This window comes from Leuciscus leuciscus, assembly GCF_965113295.1.
Source record: "Leuciscus leuciscus genome assembly, chromosome: 23".
Lineage (NCBI taxonomy): Eukaryota > Metazoa > Chordata > Actinopteri > Cypriniformes > Leuciscidae > Leuciscus > Leuciscus leuciscus.
Window position 1 is genome coordinate 19089728 of NC_138747.1, and position 19667 is coordinate 19109394.

A 19667-nucleotide genomic window follows, 5' to 3' on the forward strand; every position below is an offset into this window, starting at 1 on the left:
GATAATCCGAATTTGGCGCGTACCAGCAGAAGGCTGGTATTCAATTGAAAGTGACTTTACTTTTCTTTTCTGTGACTTTGCCTGCGACATTTCTCGTGACCGCACCTTTAAGGTTGGTAATAATATATTGTTGTAATAACATAATATCTGCTATAATGAGACATAGCTGTCATCTTGGCTGTCTACCCAAGTAAAGCCAAATGGGTAATATTAATAATTAAGAAAAAGAAAAGATAGTAGCTCGTCAGTGTCCACGACGTCTTGACTTCTCAAGTGATTGCGACGCCCCTGTGAACGCGCGTTCATCTCGAGCGCCGCTAGCCTCGCGCAGACAGACCTCTGATGGCGAGCACAAGTCAACAGCACACTGAGGTGGCGATGGGATGCAGAGACCCTGGTAAATACTTACGTACATTCGTTATATTTATTCATTAGATGTGTCAGTATCGAGCGCTACATAATCTGTATAATTCCTGAGGGAGTTTTTTCGGGGTTTTATTCTGAGCTGATGACTGTAAGTGAGGATGCTGTAATTGGCTCTTGTTGACGGTACTGTGTCGCATTGCTGTAGTCACTCACCAGCAGCCACAGGCGAGAGTGATGTGCATCAGCCATGAACACATGCGTTTGCTAACCAGAAGAGATTCTGAATTACAGCTACCACTGCACCGTGTGTCCATGTCAAAGGCGTGAAGATCTTGTACGTGGAGGTTGCGGCGGCTTGTCTGCAATGCAGTGCTGAGAGAATTACCAAACGCACACTCAGTCTCAGTTCCTGCGGTAACAGATGCTACACTAACTTTTTGGAAAACAATTTCACATTAGACGGAGATTACACAACTAGAATGTTTTGACACTTCATGCGACGTTCAGACTTGAAAGCTCTCATAAATGCAAACGCGCGACGCGTTCTAGTGTGTCGCGTCGCGTTGCTGGTAGTGTAGTTTGGGGTGAGGCGACAAACTGGCTCTAAACCAGAAAGCAGTGATGCTCAGCACTTTTTTGCAGCGGTTCTTTTATGTCTGAGAATTTGTATATTGAATACTCATTGAAATGTGTTAGTGTTTGGATTGAGTATTTAAATGCATCATTGTGAATATGTATCTGCATACACCCATGCAGACGAGTCATTCTGCCCACTCAGCAAATCCTCACTGTGAAATAGTGATGCAGGACCCCTGTCTGTGTCTGAGACAGTGGCACAGCATTACATACAGAACACCATTCAAAGCCTAGTCTGTTTTCTAAATGCATAGACCTAATTGTAAACAATTAATCATAAAGTGACCATGTAAAGTGTAATACAAATTTTACAACTGGATCGTCAGGTGAAAACAACAGATTTCTTTCTGGTGTAGGCTATGCAGAATACATATTCATAATGATGCATTTGAACGCAATTAAATATGCCATTAAGTATGCAATCATTTAGTCCTTTTAAAGGTACAATATGTAAGATTTTTTAAATAAAATATCCAAAAATCACTTGCACAGTGTGATATATTTCCTGCAGTTGTGTTACTTACAATATCCCAAATGTTCCCAAAGATTTTTAATTTCAGAGAAATTCTAATTTTAAATAATGGCTCGTCCCTGTTCACTTGTCGCCTGTCAATGACGTGATATCTTCGTTATCCCTGGTTTCCGCTCGTACTGCCATAGCAACCATGGCGACACAAGTGAAGTGGACAACTGCGTTACGTCTAGCGGCACGCTCACACTGTTGTTGTTTCGTTCAAACATTATGGCAACCATGGCAAGCAGACTTTGGGACAAAAGGAGAACTAAAATGAGGATCAATATCAGCGTGGCGTTTTCGAGATGCCGAGAGCTCCACATCCGGACAAACTTCGACTTGACAGAGACGCCGCTCTTGCATGTACTTTATTAGATAGGTGAACAAATGTACATAAACTAATCAATGTTAGATAGCTCAACATGATGAAATGTTAGAATATGATCAGTATGTTATTCTAATGTTGATCTAGCTTACTGCTAGTCTCATTCAGCCAACAAACTAACACATAGAATAACATTATAACCTTCAACACAATCAAATGCAGTTTAGTGTGATAGTAGACCAAATGAAACACGCTGCGTTACCTCACAAGTTTCATTCGTCTAGTAAACTGACCTGTGTGAGTATTAATTCTGCACTTGCGGGTAACTTAGTTTGGTAGATTTAAATGTCCTTATTCCTTTATATCCTTGGGACTCGCGTGTGACGCTGATATCTGTCTCTCATTAGCAATCGTGCCATGCTTGTATGAAGTTAAAAACATCAATGTATTCACTCCTCCATAAACTTTATTAGATCTATCAGCATGACGACAAGTTCCATAATTCCGCGTATTGGTCATCAACCTACGCCATTGTTATTGTAAGAGATTAGCGACCCCTAGTGGCGATAAAAATGACATATTGTAGCTTTAAATCCTGCCTCTCCACTTTTTGAGTGCAACACCAACATCTCAAAATCCAATCAAGAACCAATGAAAATCTCCATTCTAATTTTTCTCTCTCTCAATAATATGTTACACTCTGGACCTCATGTAACCGTTGTTGTTAGTGGTTGTGTTTTTGTTGTTATTTTTTATTTTACTTAATTTTTTTCTATTCTTAATTTTTATTTTATTTTCTCTGTGTACTAAAAAGGAAAAGCTGTTAAAAAAATTAAGTTTAAAAAAAAATCTCTTACACTCGGCTGTACATCACTATATGGAAGAAAAGATCGCTACTTAGGTTTCATCAAGACTTTAATACAATAATTCCTTCCCTTTTTACCTTTTAACCACGTAAAGCCTGGCATATGAAATAAAATGGAAGAGTTTTATTGAACCTTTAGACAAAATCTTAAAATAATTCTTAAAATTAAATATATATTTTTTTATATATTTGATACATCAGCCTTTAATGGCTCATATAGTATAGATAAAGTATACTGTAGATAATAAAGTTTATCATATGGATAAAGGGAGAATGATTTCACTCACTGTAATCTTTTTTCAGTAACTTAAAAAACAAAAACTCTTATAAAGCTCACGACCGGAAAGGAAAAAAACACCTTAATTTTATTCAGTGGCCGAACTGAGCAAAAATAATATTCGTAAGATCATATTTAAATGCTTAGTTTTATGATCAAAGATCTGTAGTTTTTATTGTGGGGGCTTATAATAATATATATATTTTTTATATACATTTTTTAATTATTATTATTATTTTATTTCCAACAATATATAAGTTATTCTTATGTTTACTTTATAAAAATCATTAACGATTTCACAGCAAAAAGACATGTGTTCCATGACCTGAAGTTGGACATTTTTACTAATATACTAAAAGGCCTTTTACTTTAAAAATATATTGGTCAAACAGAAGGCATGCAGTAAATTGTGTATAACTGGTATTTTAGCAACGTTTTGATCATGTTGATAATTTAGAAGAAATATGTATATAAAATATGATAGGCTTTATATGGTCAAAATAGAGGCCAAAGCAGTCCTGACAAATCCACTGACCTGCTGGGAATTAATACATCTGACTCATCTTTTGGCAGGACTTTGTACAGGCCATGTCGTGATGGTTTGAGGATAAAACAAAGCGCGGGGTGGGCTAAAATATGATCAGCAACCCTCTCGCGTAGAGCTCCCTCCACTGAGACTATGAGGCAAGCAGTGACCGCCACTCTGTCTGTGTGGGGCGAGAGGCGTTTTGGGTACTCCACCCTCAAGGACTCCAGCGAGTCTCTGCTAGACGAGCGCAAGCTGAGGCCTGGTCTGAAAGAGGACTCTGTCATTGAAGAGAAAGAGCGGGCGGAGAATGAGCAGGAGCACCTGGAGGCTGTGCTGGGACTCCCATCGTCCCCTGTGGAGGACACTGAGAGCACGGAGCCCTCAGACTCTACGCTGGAGTCGTGCCAGGACCGTAAGGAGAGCGGAGGGATGGAAGCATCACTGATGTCTGGCTCTAAGAACGCTGACTCTGTGGGGAGGAAGGGTTCTCTAGGTGCTCTGCCTGTGCAGCGCTGCAGTTCCCTGGGCACTACGGCCCCTCAGTGGGTCCCTGATTCTCAAGCACCAGCATGCATGAAATGTGGATCCAAATTCTCCTTCACCAAAAGACGTCATCACTGCAGAGCATGTGGGAAGGTGAGAGATGCATGCGATTCTGTGACCAAAATGTTGTTTACCTTCAAAACATGAAAAGTCTGTTTGGTTTGCAGGTTTTTTGTGTGGTTTGCTGTGACCTGAGATTTAAGCTGACTCATCTCGGTGGGAAAGAGGGGCGAGTCTGTGTCACCTGTCATTCAACTTTGATTAACCGTGAGTGTCGTGGTGGATTCCGCTACTTATGTGCTTATGTACTGTTATTACACATTAATTACAGTGTTATAATGATGTCATTTTACCAGGGACTCTTCGCAAGGACCAAAAGAAGGTTTGGTTTGCAGATAATCTCCTTCCCCAGTCTGAGAGTAGAAGTGCCAACAGCTCTCCCATTCACAGGAGTGCGTCTCACACACAGAGCACTGAGCTCGCTCAGGCGGTATGACGGGAGATCTTTCTGCTTATTTTATTTAATTTTTTCCTTTAAATTTTTTTTAAGTAACTTTTTTAAAACACTCTTACAATGACCCTATTTCGATTTTTCTTTTATTCTTATTTTTTATTTATTACCTTCATCCTTGTAATCTTTGTTCAGTATCTTTAAAAACACTATTATAATAATTTTGTTGAGATTATTTTAATTTTAATATTATTATTATTCTCTTCAATTTTGCGAAGCAACTTTAAACACTTTTACATTATTATTAGTGTTGGGTAAGTTACTCATTAATAAGTAATCTTCAGTATATTTAGATTACTGTACTAATTACGTTCTCTAAAAAGTATTGCATTACTTAATACTAATTATTTTCTAAATCCCATATCAACCTCGACCAGTTAAACAATACAAGGGTAGACAATCTTTTAATTATTTTAAATAAATAATATAAAATTGCATAAATTATTCTTGAACTGACCAAAGAATTTAAAGGGACAATGTTACATTAAAACATACATTTTAACATTAGATGTTACACTTTGATGTTAAATCCACTATTGTTTTATATAGAATTGTTCTAGAATAAATACAGTATTTAGTGCAATTACATTAGAAGTAACTGTAATTAAATGACAGAAAATTTAATGCAGAGGAATGCCATCCTTTACTTTTTCAAGGGGAAATTAATTCAATTACAGTAAGTAATTACTTAGTAATGAGTTACACCCAACACTCCTTATAAGGACATAATATAGAGGATATTTGGTTTTATTTGAAATGTTTTTGTTTTATATATATCTTAATAAACTGTAAAAAAAGCTTTTCCAACTCATAGCACAGTTATTTTATGTATAGTTATATTTATTTATTTATTTATTTATTTGCTGTAGGAAGTGACTGACATTAGAGCAGGAGATGAGGTCAGAGGTCTTAATGGCAACTCCTCAAAACCCACTCCACCAAAGGACCTTCCCCCTATTCTGACTTCAACAGGGGTTAAAGGAGGTATGAATGTGTCCACACACTCACTGCTAATAAAGACATTAGATTTAGCTTAAATTAGGCTTAAAGGTGACATCTTATGCCCCTTTTCACAAGATTTTAGGGTGTGACCAAAATCACGCTGTTTGTGTGTGTGTCCCTTTAAATGCAAATGAGCTGCTGCTCCCCGCCTTCGTTCAGGCCCCCGACTGAGCCTGGTTTCTCCCAAGGTTTTTTCCTCCATTCTGCCACCTGATGAAGTTTTGGTTCCTTGCCACTGTCACTTTTGTTCCACCTTTGTTGCCATTGGCTTGGCTTGCTTAGTTGGGGACATTAAATTTAACATCTATCTATAAATTACAGGAACGTCTTTCTGTCTGTGCGTGTGTGTCTGTTATTCGCATATCTCTCTAACCATTAGTCTGATGGATTTCAAACTTGACAGGTGTCTTGCTACGGGCACGAGTAAGTGCAGTGCCAAGTTTGACATTGTTTGGATTAGAAGTGCAAAATATATTGGTAAATATATTGGTAAAAGAAGCACACATTGGCTTTTGCCGTTCTAGCCGCTAGCCACTTCCCCTCTCACACTGACACTGAGTGAGCACAACGCAGGACCAGAGGCCACTCCCCCTCTCACACTGACACTGAGTGAGCACAGCGCAGGACCAGAGGCCACTCCCCCTCTCACACTGATACTGAGTGAGCACAGCACAGGACCAGAGGCCACTCCCCCTCTCACACTGACACTGAGTGAGCACAGAGCAGGACCAGAGGCCACTCCCCCTCTCACACTGATACTGAGTGAGCACAGCACAGGACCAGAGGCCACTCCCCCTCTCACACTGACACTGAGTGAGCACAGCGCAGGACCAGAGGCCACTCCCCCTCTCACACTGATACTGAGTGAGCACAGCGCAGGACCAGAGGCCACTCCCCCTCTCACACTGACACTGAGTGAGCACAGCGCAGGACCAGAGGCCACTCCCCCTCTCACACTGACACTGAGTGAGCACAGCGCAGGACCAGAGGCCACTCCCCCTCTCACACTGCGCAATAAGTGAGCAAAGCTGGCCACTCCCCTTCTCACACTGATACTGAGTGAGCACAGCGCAGGACCAGAGGCCACTCCCCCTCTCACACTGACACTGAGTGAGCACAGCGCAGGACCAGAGGCCACTCCCCCTCTCACACTGCGCAATGAGTGAGCAAAGCTGGCCACTCCCCCTCTCACACACACACTGAGTGAGCACAGAGCAGGACCAGAGGCCACTCCCCCTCTCACACACACACTGAGTGAGCACAGAGCAGGACCAGAGGCCACTCCCCCTCTCACACACACACTGAGTGAGCACAGCGCAGGACCAGAGGCCACTCCCCCTCTCACACACACACTGAGTGAGCACAGCGCAGGACCAGAGGCCACTCCCCCTCTCACACACACACTGAGTGAGCACAGAGCAGGACCAGAGACAGAGAGGGTCGAAGAAAGCAGCGGAGCTTAAGTAGCATTTCACTTTATGGCCTGCTCCCTGAATCGTCGCGCTTATTCATTTGTGGATGTTAGCTGAATCTGTAAGTCAGCTACACTGTTTACTTCTGAATATTATATTTTATTCTGGTGCGCTTAACATTATCGCTACTGTGTAATAGTAGCCTATGCTATTCACCAGCTAAACATCCTATTCAATGCGTTCACAGTCTCTTTCACGGCCATCATTTGTTGTAGCCTATTCACAAACTGTTTGCTGAAGCATAGCCTGGTCTCAATGCTAAGTTATTACTGTGTCATGCGCTGAAGTTAGCCTGTAACTATGTGATGTTGAATATGCTATGTTAAATAGTTGGTCATGTAGGCTATGCAGGCTTAAACGAGGTTAACTCTCCTCTTACCGATTGTGCCAGGAAATCCCCATATCCTTACTGTACACCATACCACTTCATTAACTGTAAACTACTGTCTACACTGCACTATACAGTATGTCTATACTGTTCACATTGCACTTTTCTGCATTTTTGCACCTCTGGTTAGACACTAACTGACTTTCAGTGTCTCAATAATTGTAATCTGCACAATGACAACAAAGTTGAAAGTGACTAATGTAAATCTAATCTAATCTAATCTAAACTTCTGCTACCTGTACACAGATACCCAAATACATCACCATTATGAATCGTTTTGCAACCATGTAGTTCAATTTTCCATATTTATTGTATGTCATTATGTCAGTATCAGTATTTGCTTTCTACTATGCACAAATAAAAATGTTACTGAACTTTTGTTGTGTAATTGTAACAATGAGCACTCAAACACACCAAACCAACAATTACTAAAAACACACACAAAAATAGATTTTGCACGGGCACTGCACTAGTTTAATTTAATATTCAACAATAATATTGATCTGCCTGCATTGACACTATTATATAAGAACTGAACTGAGCTGGACGATGACATCACGGTTTACTCCACAGCGGCTATATATATATATATATATATATATAAAGATATTATAATAATATCCCCTTCCTACGTCAGAAGGGGAGCGAAATCAGATCGGCTTAAGTTCTGAAATGCTTGCAGAGGAAGACTTACCAAAACAAAGTCATTGAGTTGTCACTTTTCACGTTTTCAGGGTTGGTAGATGCACAAGGGGCCCTATTATAGCACTTAAACACGGAAAAAGTCAGATTTTCATGATATGTCCCCTTTAAAAGGATAATTCACCCCAAAATGAAAAGCATTTTCCTACGGCTGTCCCCTAATATAATCGATATTCGACTAAAAGAGGCTTAGTTGACCAAACATTTTATTAGTCGGTTAGTTGCAGAAAAACGAACCTTGTGGTGAAGTTATGCAGTCCTTGAGGGACAGATCGTCAACGGTAGGTTCTTTGGGTAATTACAGTATGTCGGACAGGAACTCCAAACGTTCACCTATCATCCATCGACCGCAAATATGGCTTATCATTTGTAAATGGCTTATCTAGTAACTTGCCCGATTGCTCTAAGGTCAATCTCATTAAATGTGTGCTGCTATTATTAGGCGCATGTGTGTGTTTGTGCGGAGTGTGGAAGCTAAAGTATAACGCGTTTTACTGCATGACATTGAAGCGCGATCACTTGCATTTTTTCCTGATAACAATAAATAATAATAATAATAAATCTTATTTGTAATGCGCCTTTCTCAGACTCAAAGCGCTACAAGATGTACTGAACAAAATAAATCAAACAAGGAGAAAAAAAAATACATAATATCAAAAAATACACAGTAATAAATTATAAATTAAAAGCTTGACTAAAAAGATCACAAACTTCTTAAGAAGTTTCTTAAAACAATCCACAGAAGCAGCATTCCTAATAAATGCAGGTAATGAGTTCCATAACTTAGGCGCATTATAGGAAAAGCCCCCCCATCCCATTGTTTTTAATATACAAAGAGAGATAGCCAGCAGAGTGGAGAGAGTGAGCAGGTATGGATGGAATAACCAAATCGCAGATGTAATCTCTTAGATGAATGACTACTAGTCGACTAGAAAAACCTTTAGTCGAGGGCAGCCCTACATTTTCCAAACCCTCATTACTTTCTTTTGTGGAACAAAATGATTTTCCATATAATCAATGCATACAGTGGGACCACAAGCTTACTTGTGAAACTTACTTCTAAAGTATTTGATTGAAGGTTTGTGAGTGATTTTGAGGTTTAGGCTGGTGCTTCTGTTTTCTCTGCAGACTATACTCTGGAGGAGAAGAGAACAGAGTCGTCACTCTTAGAGGAGTTGGAGAGGGGTCTCGCAGAGCCTCTCGTCTTTGTGCTCAACGCCAACCTGCTGGCCGTGGTGAAGATTGTCAGCTGTATGTTCCCAATGTCTCACTCCACACTTGATGGATTTATGCTTTTGGTGATTTGACATGTGGAACCTGTGCGAATCGGTATGGTATATTATATCGTGATTGAAGCTGTGTAGTCAGTCGTTTCCAAACCATCACGTGTGTGTGTGTGTGTGTGCGCGCATGTGCGTCTGTTCTCAGGATGTGTGTGCATGTTCTGTACATCTGATAACAATATGCTGGTGTATTCATGTGGGTTGCTGTGGTGTTTTTGTGTTCCTGTAGATGTGAACCGGCGGTGCTGGTGTGTTATGTCGAAGGGTATGCATGCTGTTGGACAGCCAGAGGTGGTCATTTTACTGCAGTGTTTGCCCGAGGAGAAAAGATTCCCAACGGATATTTTCAATCATTTCATTCAGATCTACTGGGATGCCCAGACAGGTGACACTTGTATCAGAAGTTACTCGACCATAAAACTTAGATCAAACATTAGCAATGACTTGATAAATCTTGATTTTGCTGTTTCTCTAAGCAGCAGGAAAGCTTCTGAATCACCTAAGTCACTCTTTGGTATCCCGGGGGTTTCTGGGTAATAACGAGCATGCAGGCTTTCTTTACGTGCGTCCGACATTCCAGTCTCTGGAGGGCCTGCCGTTACCTGTGCCGCCCTTCCTGTTCGGACTCCTCATGCTCCGTGCCGAGGCTCCATGGGCCAAAGCCTTTCCACTGAGACTCATGCTGCGTTTAGGAGCGGAGTACAGATGTAAGAAAACAGTCTCAACGATTTTTTTACTGTTTTTTAAAGAAGTCTAATAAAACTGCATTTATTTGATAAAAAAAAAAACAACAACAACAAAAAGAGTAATATTGTGAGATATTATTACAATTTAAAATAACAGTTTTTTGTTGTTGGTTTTTTTATGTATTTTAAAACGTAATTTAATCCTGTGATGGCAAAGCTGAATTTTCACCAGCCATTACTCCAGTCTTTTTCAAAACTTTGTGATCAGTAAGATAAAAAAAAAAAAATTATATATATATATATATATACTTTTATTCAGCAAAATGCATTAAATTAATGAAACGTTTTGATGAAAGACATTTATAATGTTACAAAAGATTTCTATTTCAAATAAATGCTGTTCTTTTGAACTTTCTATTCATCACTGAATTCTGAAACAAAATATGAAGCTGATAATAGTGATAATAATAAGAAATGTTTTTGAGCACCAAATCAGCATATTAGAATGATTTCTGAAGGATCATGTGACACTGAAGACTGGAGTAAAGATGCTGTAAATTCAGCTTTGCATCACAGGAATAAATTACATTTGAAAATATATCAAAATAAAAAAAGTTATTTTAAATTGTAATAATATTTTGCTATATTAAAGTTTTTACTGTATTTTGGATTAAATAAATGCAGCCTTGGTGAACATAATGAGACTTCTTTTTAAAGGGTAACTGTCAATATTTGAAAAATGCTGGAAAAGTAGGCAGAGCCCAGTGGAGAGGGGGGCATGCATCTGAGACGTATCTCTCTGTAGGCAAGGGCGTGGTTAGCTGGTACCCTCTGACGTCAGAGGGTACCACAACTTCCAATAGGAAAATTCAACTGCAGTAGCCACTGTTCAACCTGAAGAGGGCAGCACTCTGACGTTTTTACACCATATTTTGTAAAATTAAAACACTTTAAACACAAATGTCAAAAAAATTACTCGAATCAATGAACAGCACTAATAAAGCCCCCTTCTTACAGATAATTTACTAAAAAAAGTTGGTTTAGGGTTTAGTTACCCTTTAAAAAAGGTTCGACCCTGAACTTTTGAATGGTGTACTATGATTTGGGTTAAAGGGATAGTTCACTTTGAAAATAATTTTTGGTATGTTTTAGCTTACCTCAAGGACATCCAAGATGTAGGTGTCTTTTTTTCCGCAGTAGTTTCAATTTTTATATTTTTAGGTCAAACCGTTCTTGTCTGTCAGTCATATAATGCAGGTCTATGGTCACGGTCTCAAAACACATGCACAGAGTCCAAATTAAAACAATTCCCCGTCGTCCAAATTAAACAATTCCCCATCGTAAGTACACATTGATGGCCTGAGACACGAAACGAGCGGTTTGTGTGAGAAAACGAACAGTATTTATATCGTTTTTACCACTTATACGCAGCCATGTCGAAGTGCTCTGATCTGACGTGTGCGCAGACTGGTGCATAGATATATACACACTAGATGTCGCCTTGTCTACGGCAGTTCATTGAACGAATGTCTTTAAGGTGACATCTAGTGTATACATCTATGCACCAGTCTGCGTACACGTCAGATCAGATCACTTGGACATGGCTGCGTATAAGTGGTAAAAACGATATAAATACTGTTCGTTTTCTCACACAAACCGCTCGTTTCGTGTCTTAGGCCATCAATGTGTACTTACGATGGGGAATTGTTTAATTTGGACGACGTGGAATTGTTTTAATTTGGACTCTGTGCATGTGTTTTGAGACCGTGACCATAGACCTGCATTATGACTGACAGACAAGAACGGTTTGACCTAAAAATATAAAAATTGAAACTACTGCGGAAAAAAAGACACCTACATCTTGGATGCCCTTGAGGTAAGCTAAAACATACCAAAAATTAATTTCAAAGTGAACTATCCCTTTAACTACTTATTTAACATGCTATTTAGGGTGGATAATATGCTAATTGAGATGCAGCGTTAGTCTCTACGATCTTAAAATCTCTAATATCATTCATAATCTCTGTATGCATCATTTGAATGACCCCTGACCTCAGGAAGTACACTAACTGAGTCCTGCTGTCCTGTAGTTTATCCCTGTCCCTTGTTCAGTGTGCGCTTCAGAGAGCCTCTCTTCGGACCCGTCAACAACAGTATCATGAGGCTCTTAGTGGTGAGACTTATGACCGGTTTCATTTACTATATCCTGTCATGCAGCTTATGTAGTTTGTGTGATGTCTTTAAATGTCTTTTTTATTCTGTTTTGACTTTCAAAGGATTTCCGTTTTTACCGTTACACGCTGCCGACGGTGCCGGGGCTCGTGGTTGATCTAGAGGCTAGAAGCACCTGTATAAGGATCCCTAAAACACGTCATCCAGAGGTACCATAACCATGAACTGCTCAAAATAGAAAATGCATCAGGAGTACCATGGTATCATGTCCAAAGACAGTAGATGGTATTAGCATGATATTTACTAAATGTCAGAATATATTGGAGTATCAGAAGGATTATTATATAAATGATGTCCAATAGATAAGCAAACCTGAGGAAATAATTCCTTCATTTCTCAGGATAATGTTTGTCTTGTCTCTGTCTCTGCTGGTGTTTTAGCTGCTGAAGGCTCTGAATAAGTCTAATGAAAGAGTGCTGGCCCTGGGCGCCTGCTTTAATGAGCAGGCCGACTCTCATCTCATTTGCGTGCAGACGGCAGATGGACAGTACCAGACCCAGGCCATCAGCATTCACAGCCAACCCCGCAGAGGTGAGAGAGAACACCCCAACACCGGCGTGAGCTTAGACACTACTGGAATGTCTGTCGGCTCTTTTTAAATGTTACTACATAAGCCCCTAAAAGTATCTGGACACTTTTTGCACCTACAGCTGTACAAGTGTTATCAAACCTAGTTGCATTTATTTTAAAGAAAGTTTGCACAAACATATTTTTCAAGCAAATCATTTCAGAAGTTTTAAATGATAAAATGAAACTGTTTGTGGTTTTACAGACTTTGTGGATCATGTTCTTAAGCCCTATTCAGACGGTAATTGTTTGTCATCAACTTGTAATTACGGTTTCTGCAAGGACGTGAATCTTGTGATTATGGTAATTACATCGTGGCGTGAACGCATCTTCAGATGGCCATTTATTCTTGTGAAGGAGCAAATATCATCCTACGAACCCGGGAATGCACTGCTCACTTGGTCAGTCACATGATTGTCAGCTGCAAACAAAATGTTATTGCTTGGACAATTAATACATTTATATTTCATTTATTAATAGTAAAATAATTTCCTATTATACAATTATTTAAATATCCTATTTTAAAACGGGAAAATTGACATGCTGTATTGTAAATGGATTTCTCTCTTACGTTTTATCTCTTAAAATTATGGATGGCATTTAAAAAAAATAAGAAATTAGCTTTATTAGAAATTAGTTAATGCAAACTCTAGCTAAATATTTTTACCTGGGTATTTGTTCGACTAGTAAAATGATTAGTTGTGCAAGCCCTAATTTATATAAAAGTATATAATATAGTAAATATTTAAAAAAATTATTGCATACTATAATAATGGACCATTTCAAAAGTTTCCAGAATAATGAAAGGCTCCATATTTTAAATGCACCGCAGCAGATGCTGTACGGTACTTGGCAGTGGTCAAAAAGGATTTACAAAACGACTTTTGGATCGATGCCGTCTTGAGATTCAGACGGCAATTAAATTACAATGAAACCTGAGTGTTTGTAGTTGTTTGGCAGGGAATTGTTTCACAGGTGGAGGGAGGAAAACAGGACAGGACTAAAATTACACACTAGCCACTGTAAATGTTGAAATTACCTTACTTCCCCGTTAGAAACCATTTCCGTCTGAATAGGGCAATATGATGGACTATACCTGTGGTTACTCAGCTAGGAGACCTGTGTGAACTTCATACATTCACTAAAATGTAGTGTAAAAATCACTTAATAAATGATTTAATATTATGACATTATTTAATATGACCCAAACAAAAGAGAAAACGCTAATAAAACGTTTATGAATGTAAACACACTGTATGAAAACTGCATCAACAAAGGACTGATACATTAGCGTCTTTCCTTAAACGCTCACTTGAGGGCGCTGTCTGACAGTCTTGGAAAGCCCGTTTGTTGGTTGTATTCTGTGTTGACTGCAATTCTCTCACTGAATTTAAATCTTTGTTTCTGTTCACCTTTCAGTCACTGGCTCGTGTTTTTTTGTGTTCAGTGGAGCGCTCAAACCTTCATCAGGATACTTGGCCAAGTCCAGCATTGTAGAAGGTTAAAGATTTGTTCATTCTTAATGTTTCTTGTTTCTATCTACGTTTATCTTCCTTGAATGCGTGTGTCTAGAAGTTTAGCTGTGCATGTGCTAAGATTCCATGCGTCTGCTTATCACTACAGATGGCTTGATGGTGCAGGTAACCATGGAGACCATGGGCGAGTTACGCCGATCTCTACGGGACATGAAAGACTTCACAGTCACCTGTGGAAAACTCCATCCAGCAGAGAGGCAGGAATATGTGCACATTCAGTGGCAGGATGAAGAGCCGCGCTTTAATAAAGGGTTAGGAAAAATATAATAACAAATATGTATAGTAGATTAAGTTTAAATCTGTGCTAGTTGCCACTCATTCTGTCCTGTATCTCACAGCATTATCAGCCCCATTGATGGGAAGTCTATGGAATCTCTCACAAACATCAAGACCCATCAGCGCTTAGAATACAAAGCCAATGGGAAGCTCATACGCTGGACAGAGGTAAACACTGAACATGTTTATGCACTGAGTGTAACTCATGGACTGTTTGTGTTTGGGCTCGGGCTTGAAAAAAGGGGGGGAAAATCAATTGGTTCGCTCCAAGCAGAATAAGTATTTTAACGTTTCTGTTCATGCATTCCTTCTGTAACATTACCGTATCCATTCCAGAGTTTTGGTGCTAAATAGGTAAAGGATTTACCGCCTGCGATTGATTTTGATATAGGTATTATCAACTGGCCAGAATTTTGAGATCGCAATAGACGTGAAGGACCTTAAGAGCTCGCTCAAGTATTGGGGAACTAAAACATTTAGTAATCAGCAAGATTTTAAAATGTATGCAATGTTTAACAGGGAGCCAATTCAGTGTTGACAGATCCGGGCTCAAAACACCCTAAAGGCGCAAGCGAAATCAAAGAACAAACTGGTGTGACGTCATTTCGAACAAAATCAGGCCAAAACAAAGTTGGTTTGGAGTTTGTTTCGGGAGTTTGAAACGGCTTGCCGAAGCTGACATTAGTCTGTGGCGAGTACGTAATGGGTATGTCCGCTCTGGGGCTCTGCCCTTTTTCACATGGAAATCTTCCGTTTCATTTCCTCTGTTGAGTCTGTCGGTCAGACGTCCGCGAGTGAAAACATAAAGACCCAGAGAGCTGCTCTTTTTTGTAGAAACTGAAGTGTAATTCTAATTGAAAGCAACACAGATGCTGTTTTTTTCATGTTTAACACTGTAAAACGGTTTGGTTTAAAGCATTCTATTGTAAGAAGTGCTGTATAAATAAACGTGACGTGACTTTACTTTACTTGACTGGCGTGTTGAATTGCAGAGCTCGTGCAAACATCCAAATCGCTATTACCTGATGCTTTCTTAACTGCTGTTTTCTCACTGCTGTCATTTTTGTTGTGTTTTTTATTATCGAGAAGAAAGAGAGCAGCAAATATTTACATATTTATCTAAACGCTCTCTCAGCAACGTGGGCGGCGTCGGGATGTTCGCTAACAGTATATTGCTACAATGGTATTTCAAACTTCTCTTTACCCCTAAACGAAAAATGAAAAGGACTTCGCTGTGAGTACATCGGACATTTTATATAATATACATTTTTCATTTGCAGTCTTTCAAAAAGGCATCTGAAGTAATAAACTAAGTGCAATCTAGTGTTTTCAAAAATATAGATTTTTCGATACATGGCGATATCTGAAACTCTTACGAAGGATACACAATACCAGCTGCGCGTTCTCGCTCTCTAATCTCTCCGAAAACGATTTGACCCACACACAAAAAAAGTCTTTACCCTTTACTCGCTCGTTTCATTTGCTCCGGATGAATATTGAATTTCGAAGTGGGATTGCGCGTATTGATTTATGAGTGCTCATAAAGACACTATATTGGCTATATAAAACAGTATAATGGATCCGTGCATCAGGTCTTAAAGTGACAGCAGCTTAATATACCTGCTGCCAAATTATGATTAATATTTAAAATATCTATATGGCAGTTTTCCCTATGTTATCGAGGTCAAAACTGTAGTCATGTGAAAATGCTGAGTGGCTAGTAACTTTGGAAAACCACTAACCACAGTGGCTGGTGAGCAAGAAAATGTATGTCAAGCCCTGAATATAACCCCTATATATAAACAAAATCTTCCTGACAAAATAATGTCAATAGCCCTTTATTTTGATTTATAGTTATGGACTAAGAGCTTGCTGCAGCTTAGTGGTTTTATCTGAATGTGATTAAATTTTTTCCCTGAAAATGCTTTTGAGAACCACTTTCAACAATTGGTTAATTCATGTTTTGATGTCACAGGTGTTTTACTTGCTGAAAGACCAACATCCAAATGGTCCTACTAACCACACCAGCCACAACCGTCTATCAGAACGTCTTGCACGGGCGTTCTGCTTGGCACTGTGCCAGTCTCTCTGTTTGCTGAAGGAGGACGGCATGACCAAACTGGCACTGAGAGTAATTCTGGATGGCCAGAAGGTGAGATGGTGATAATTATGTCCACAGCTGTGATGCCAATCGATAATTTTTTCCCCCCATTGAGCTATTTTATTAAACACAGAAACAATAAACCAATATATATCAACAATAACAATTTATTTTGGGAATTAAAATGGAAAATTATATAATAATAATTTTAATGATTTTAACACTAAATAAATGTAGTTATTGTTGATAATTAATCATTTATATTTACAGAATTATTGCCTTCATTCTTTAAAAGAAGTAATTTCTTTTCATATACTGTACCTTATCTATTGACTTTTCCAAGTCTGCTAGTTGACTAGCAACTTAGAACAATTTTTTAAATCTTATATTTAATCATAGATTGAACATGTACACTTTGAGCTGTTTTAATTACTGTAGTTCAGTATTGTGTAAGGGCAGGTCAGGAGTGTAGCATGTGAGTATTACGTATCTGACATTCTCCCCAGTGTTCTGCTTTATTTTAATAGTGCTGTGTTTGATTAGATCTATAGGGTTCTTAATCTCTGTTATCTTTTTTTTTTCTTTAATCTTTCAGGTGGAGTTTTTGGCAGGCGGTAACGGTCAGCGCCTTCCAGCACCGTACCAGGACTGTCTTAACCAATCATTAATGTCCGTGGTGCAGAGTAACTCTCAGTACCAGGGTCTCGCCGCCTGCCAGCTAGAGCTCATCTTCTATATTCTGGAGGATACGTCATAGAGACGGACCACCCACTGTCACATGTGCCAACACTCCCAGAAACCTCATGAGCATAACCTTTGAGTTCAGTATAATTTGAGAGTGGAATGTAGTAGATGTCCCCATGGGGCAGCTTATTAAGTAGTTTATTCAATACCCCACTGCTCACTGTGAAAAGGTCGAGGGTTACAACATCAAGTGGCTTTAAAAACTGCTAACATCACTAGAGGTCGACTGATATATCGGTTTTGCTGATTGATCGACTCCTGTAACAGCTCTTGGAATGATCATATAATGGCAAAAATGAACATTGATATTTCATTCGGTGCAACAAGGTTCTTATGGAAGCGCATTTCCACCTCAAAGTTATAAAATTAAAATGTAACTGCTACTTTATTTCTCGTTATCACATCCTTATATCTGGCTATTACAACTTATTACAAAATTCTCTTAATTGTGACTATATCTCACAGTTGCGACTTTATCTTAATAGTAACTATATCTCACAACTGCGACGACTTCTCACACGTGCGACTTATTTTCTTGTAATTGCAGCTTCATTTCTCACTATTGTGAATATTTCTCATAATTAAGATTTTTTATTCCATTAAATTGACTTAATTTCTCGTAATTGCGGCCTCATATCACGCTTTTGCATCTATTTGTCTTGTGATTTAGCAGCTTTCTTGTAAATGTAACTTTATAGCTTACGTGTGCAACTAGATTTCTTGTAATTGCGGCTTTCTATTGTGACCATTTCTCATAATTGTGACCGTTTCTATTCACGGTATAAAGTAACTGCGACCTCATATCTCACTATTGCAACTATTTGTCTTAATTGTGACTATATCTCACAGTAGCAACTTTCTTGTAGTTGTGACTTTATTCCTCAAAATCACATTCAAATCTCACATTCGTGACTTTCGAATAATTGCAATAATTTCGAAATTGCAAATTCATATCTCACACTTGCGACTTTTTTACTAATAATTGCAACTTCAGTACTAACTTCAACCAGTCAGTAATTATACTAGTTAAAGATATTATTCGCATTCATTCAACCGATAAAAAAAAAAAAAAAAAAAAAAGACAAACGAACTAAAAATGATAAGTTTCCTTTCAACATTGATTTCTTAGTTATGGGTATCAGCAAAACCTATTGTCGGTCGACCTCTAGTCATCACCAACGGATCATCTGTGACAAATCGAAGTAGCTGTCTGTAGTTTATTCTGTAGTCTGGACTCCTAGAGACCTCGGCTTGGTCAGAGAAAAAAATTGAAACCTAAGGCCAGATTCTGGTAAATGAGGACCAAAGTGCGACATAAAACATGATTCTTGAGCGAATGACTTTTATTAGCATGACCTGATATTGGAGAGAGACTTGGTTTCTTCTTTTCCTGAATCTTCAGTCTTCCACATGTAGAACTCATTGTAGCTATGACGATCTCGGCTGTACTTCCCGAGATAGGCATGAGGATGACATCCTTCTGAGTCACTGTACAAATCCCATGTAAACGCCCTGTTCTCCCAGCTTGCCAAGAGGAGCGCCCTGAACTCTGCCCTACATTAACGCACACCTGCTGGGAAAAAAAAAAAAGACGGGAGGAATTTAGCCAAACAAAGGCGAAGCTTGGATAAACAGGAGCGCGAACTATACGCACAAACTTGTGCACTGTGAGCTTGAAGTCATTTGTTCCTACGCGACCTTCTCTTCTCCCTCGCACACATACGGCGTAGGACGCTTGCTCATCTGGTCTTCCTCTGTTGCTTTTCAGGAACTGAATGGACTTTTTGTTTACATCCAACATGCTGCACATACTCTAGATGACAAATGCAGATTATGAAGAAGTGCGGCATGCACACACACTGCATTTCTTTATAAACCACATCCGATGGAAGCCAACCGACTGCCCTCGAACGGCCGATGAATCCTAAAACGCGAGAGCGAAACACCTGCATTCTTGTAGATGACAAAATGTTATACAAAAAGTATTTTAATATGTCAACCATTTGCATTGGAGATGCCAAATACCATGTGGGAATGTCAGCTGGAATTGTAGGTCAAATTCCTTTGACCTGCACTGATTTTATTCGAGGAGGAACTGTGCCATTGAACAGCA

At 39.1% G+C, this 19667-nt stretch overlaps 1 protein-coding gene and 1 long non-coding RNA gene across 3 annotated transcripts in view; both read left to right on the plus strand.

Moving 5' to 3' along the window:
* LOC309487637 overlaps window positions 1-19667 on the plus strand; it is an 82379-nt gene that overhangs the window by 39091 nt on the left and 23621 nt on the right. The gene's annotated exons all lie outside the window — the stretch shown is intronic.
* Window positions 283-18640, plus strand: zfyve9b (zinc finger, FYVE domain containing 9b). 2 transcript variants are annotated; one of them, XM_082155356.1, is made up of 16 exons: window positions 283-397; window positions 3557-4148; window positions 4223-4322; window positions 4412-4545; window positions 5436-5550; window positions 9259-9381; window positions 9643-9798; window positions 9890-10120; window positions 12190-12272; window positions 12376-12480; window positions 12712-12862; window positions 14318-14398; window positions 14522-14684; window positions 14772-14877; window positions 16685-16861; window positions 17406-18640. In XM_082155356.1, the coding sequence occupies exons 2-16, from the start codon at window positions 3663-3665 to the stop codon at window positions 17565-17567; spliced, it is 2373 nt and encodes a 790-aa protein (XP_082011482.1). In that variant the 5' UTR covers window positions 283-397; window positions 3557-3662; the 3' UTR covers window positions 17568-18640. The 2 variants fall into 2 exon arrangements, with proteins under 2 accessions (XP_082011482.1, XP_082011483.1); XM_082155357.1 differs by having other exon boundaries at window positions 9893-10120.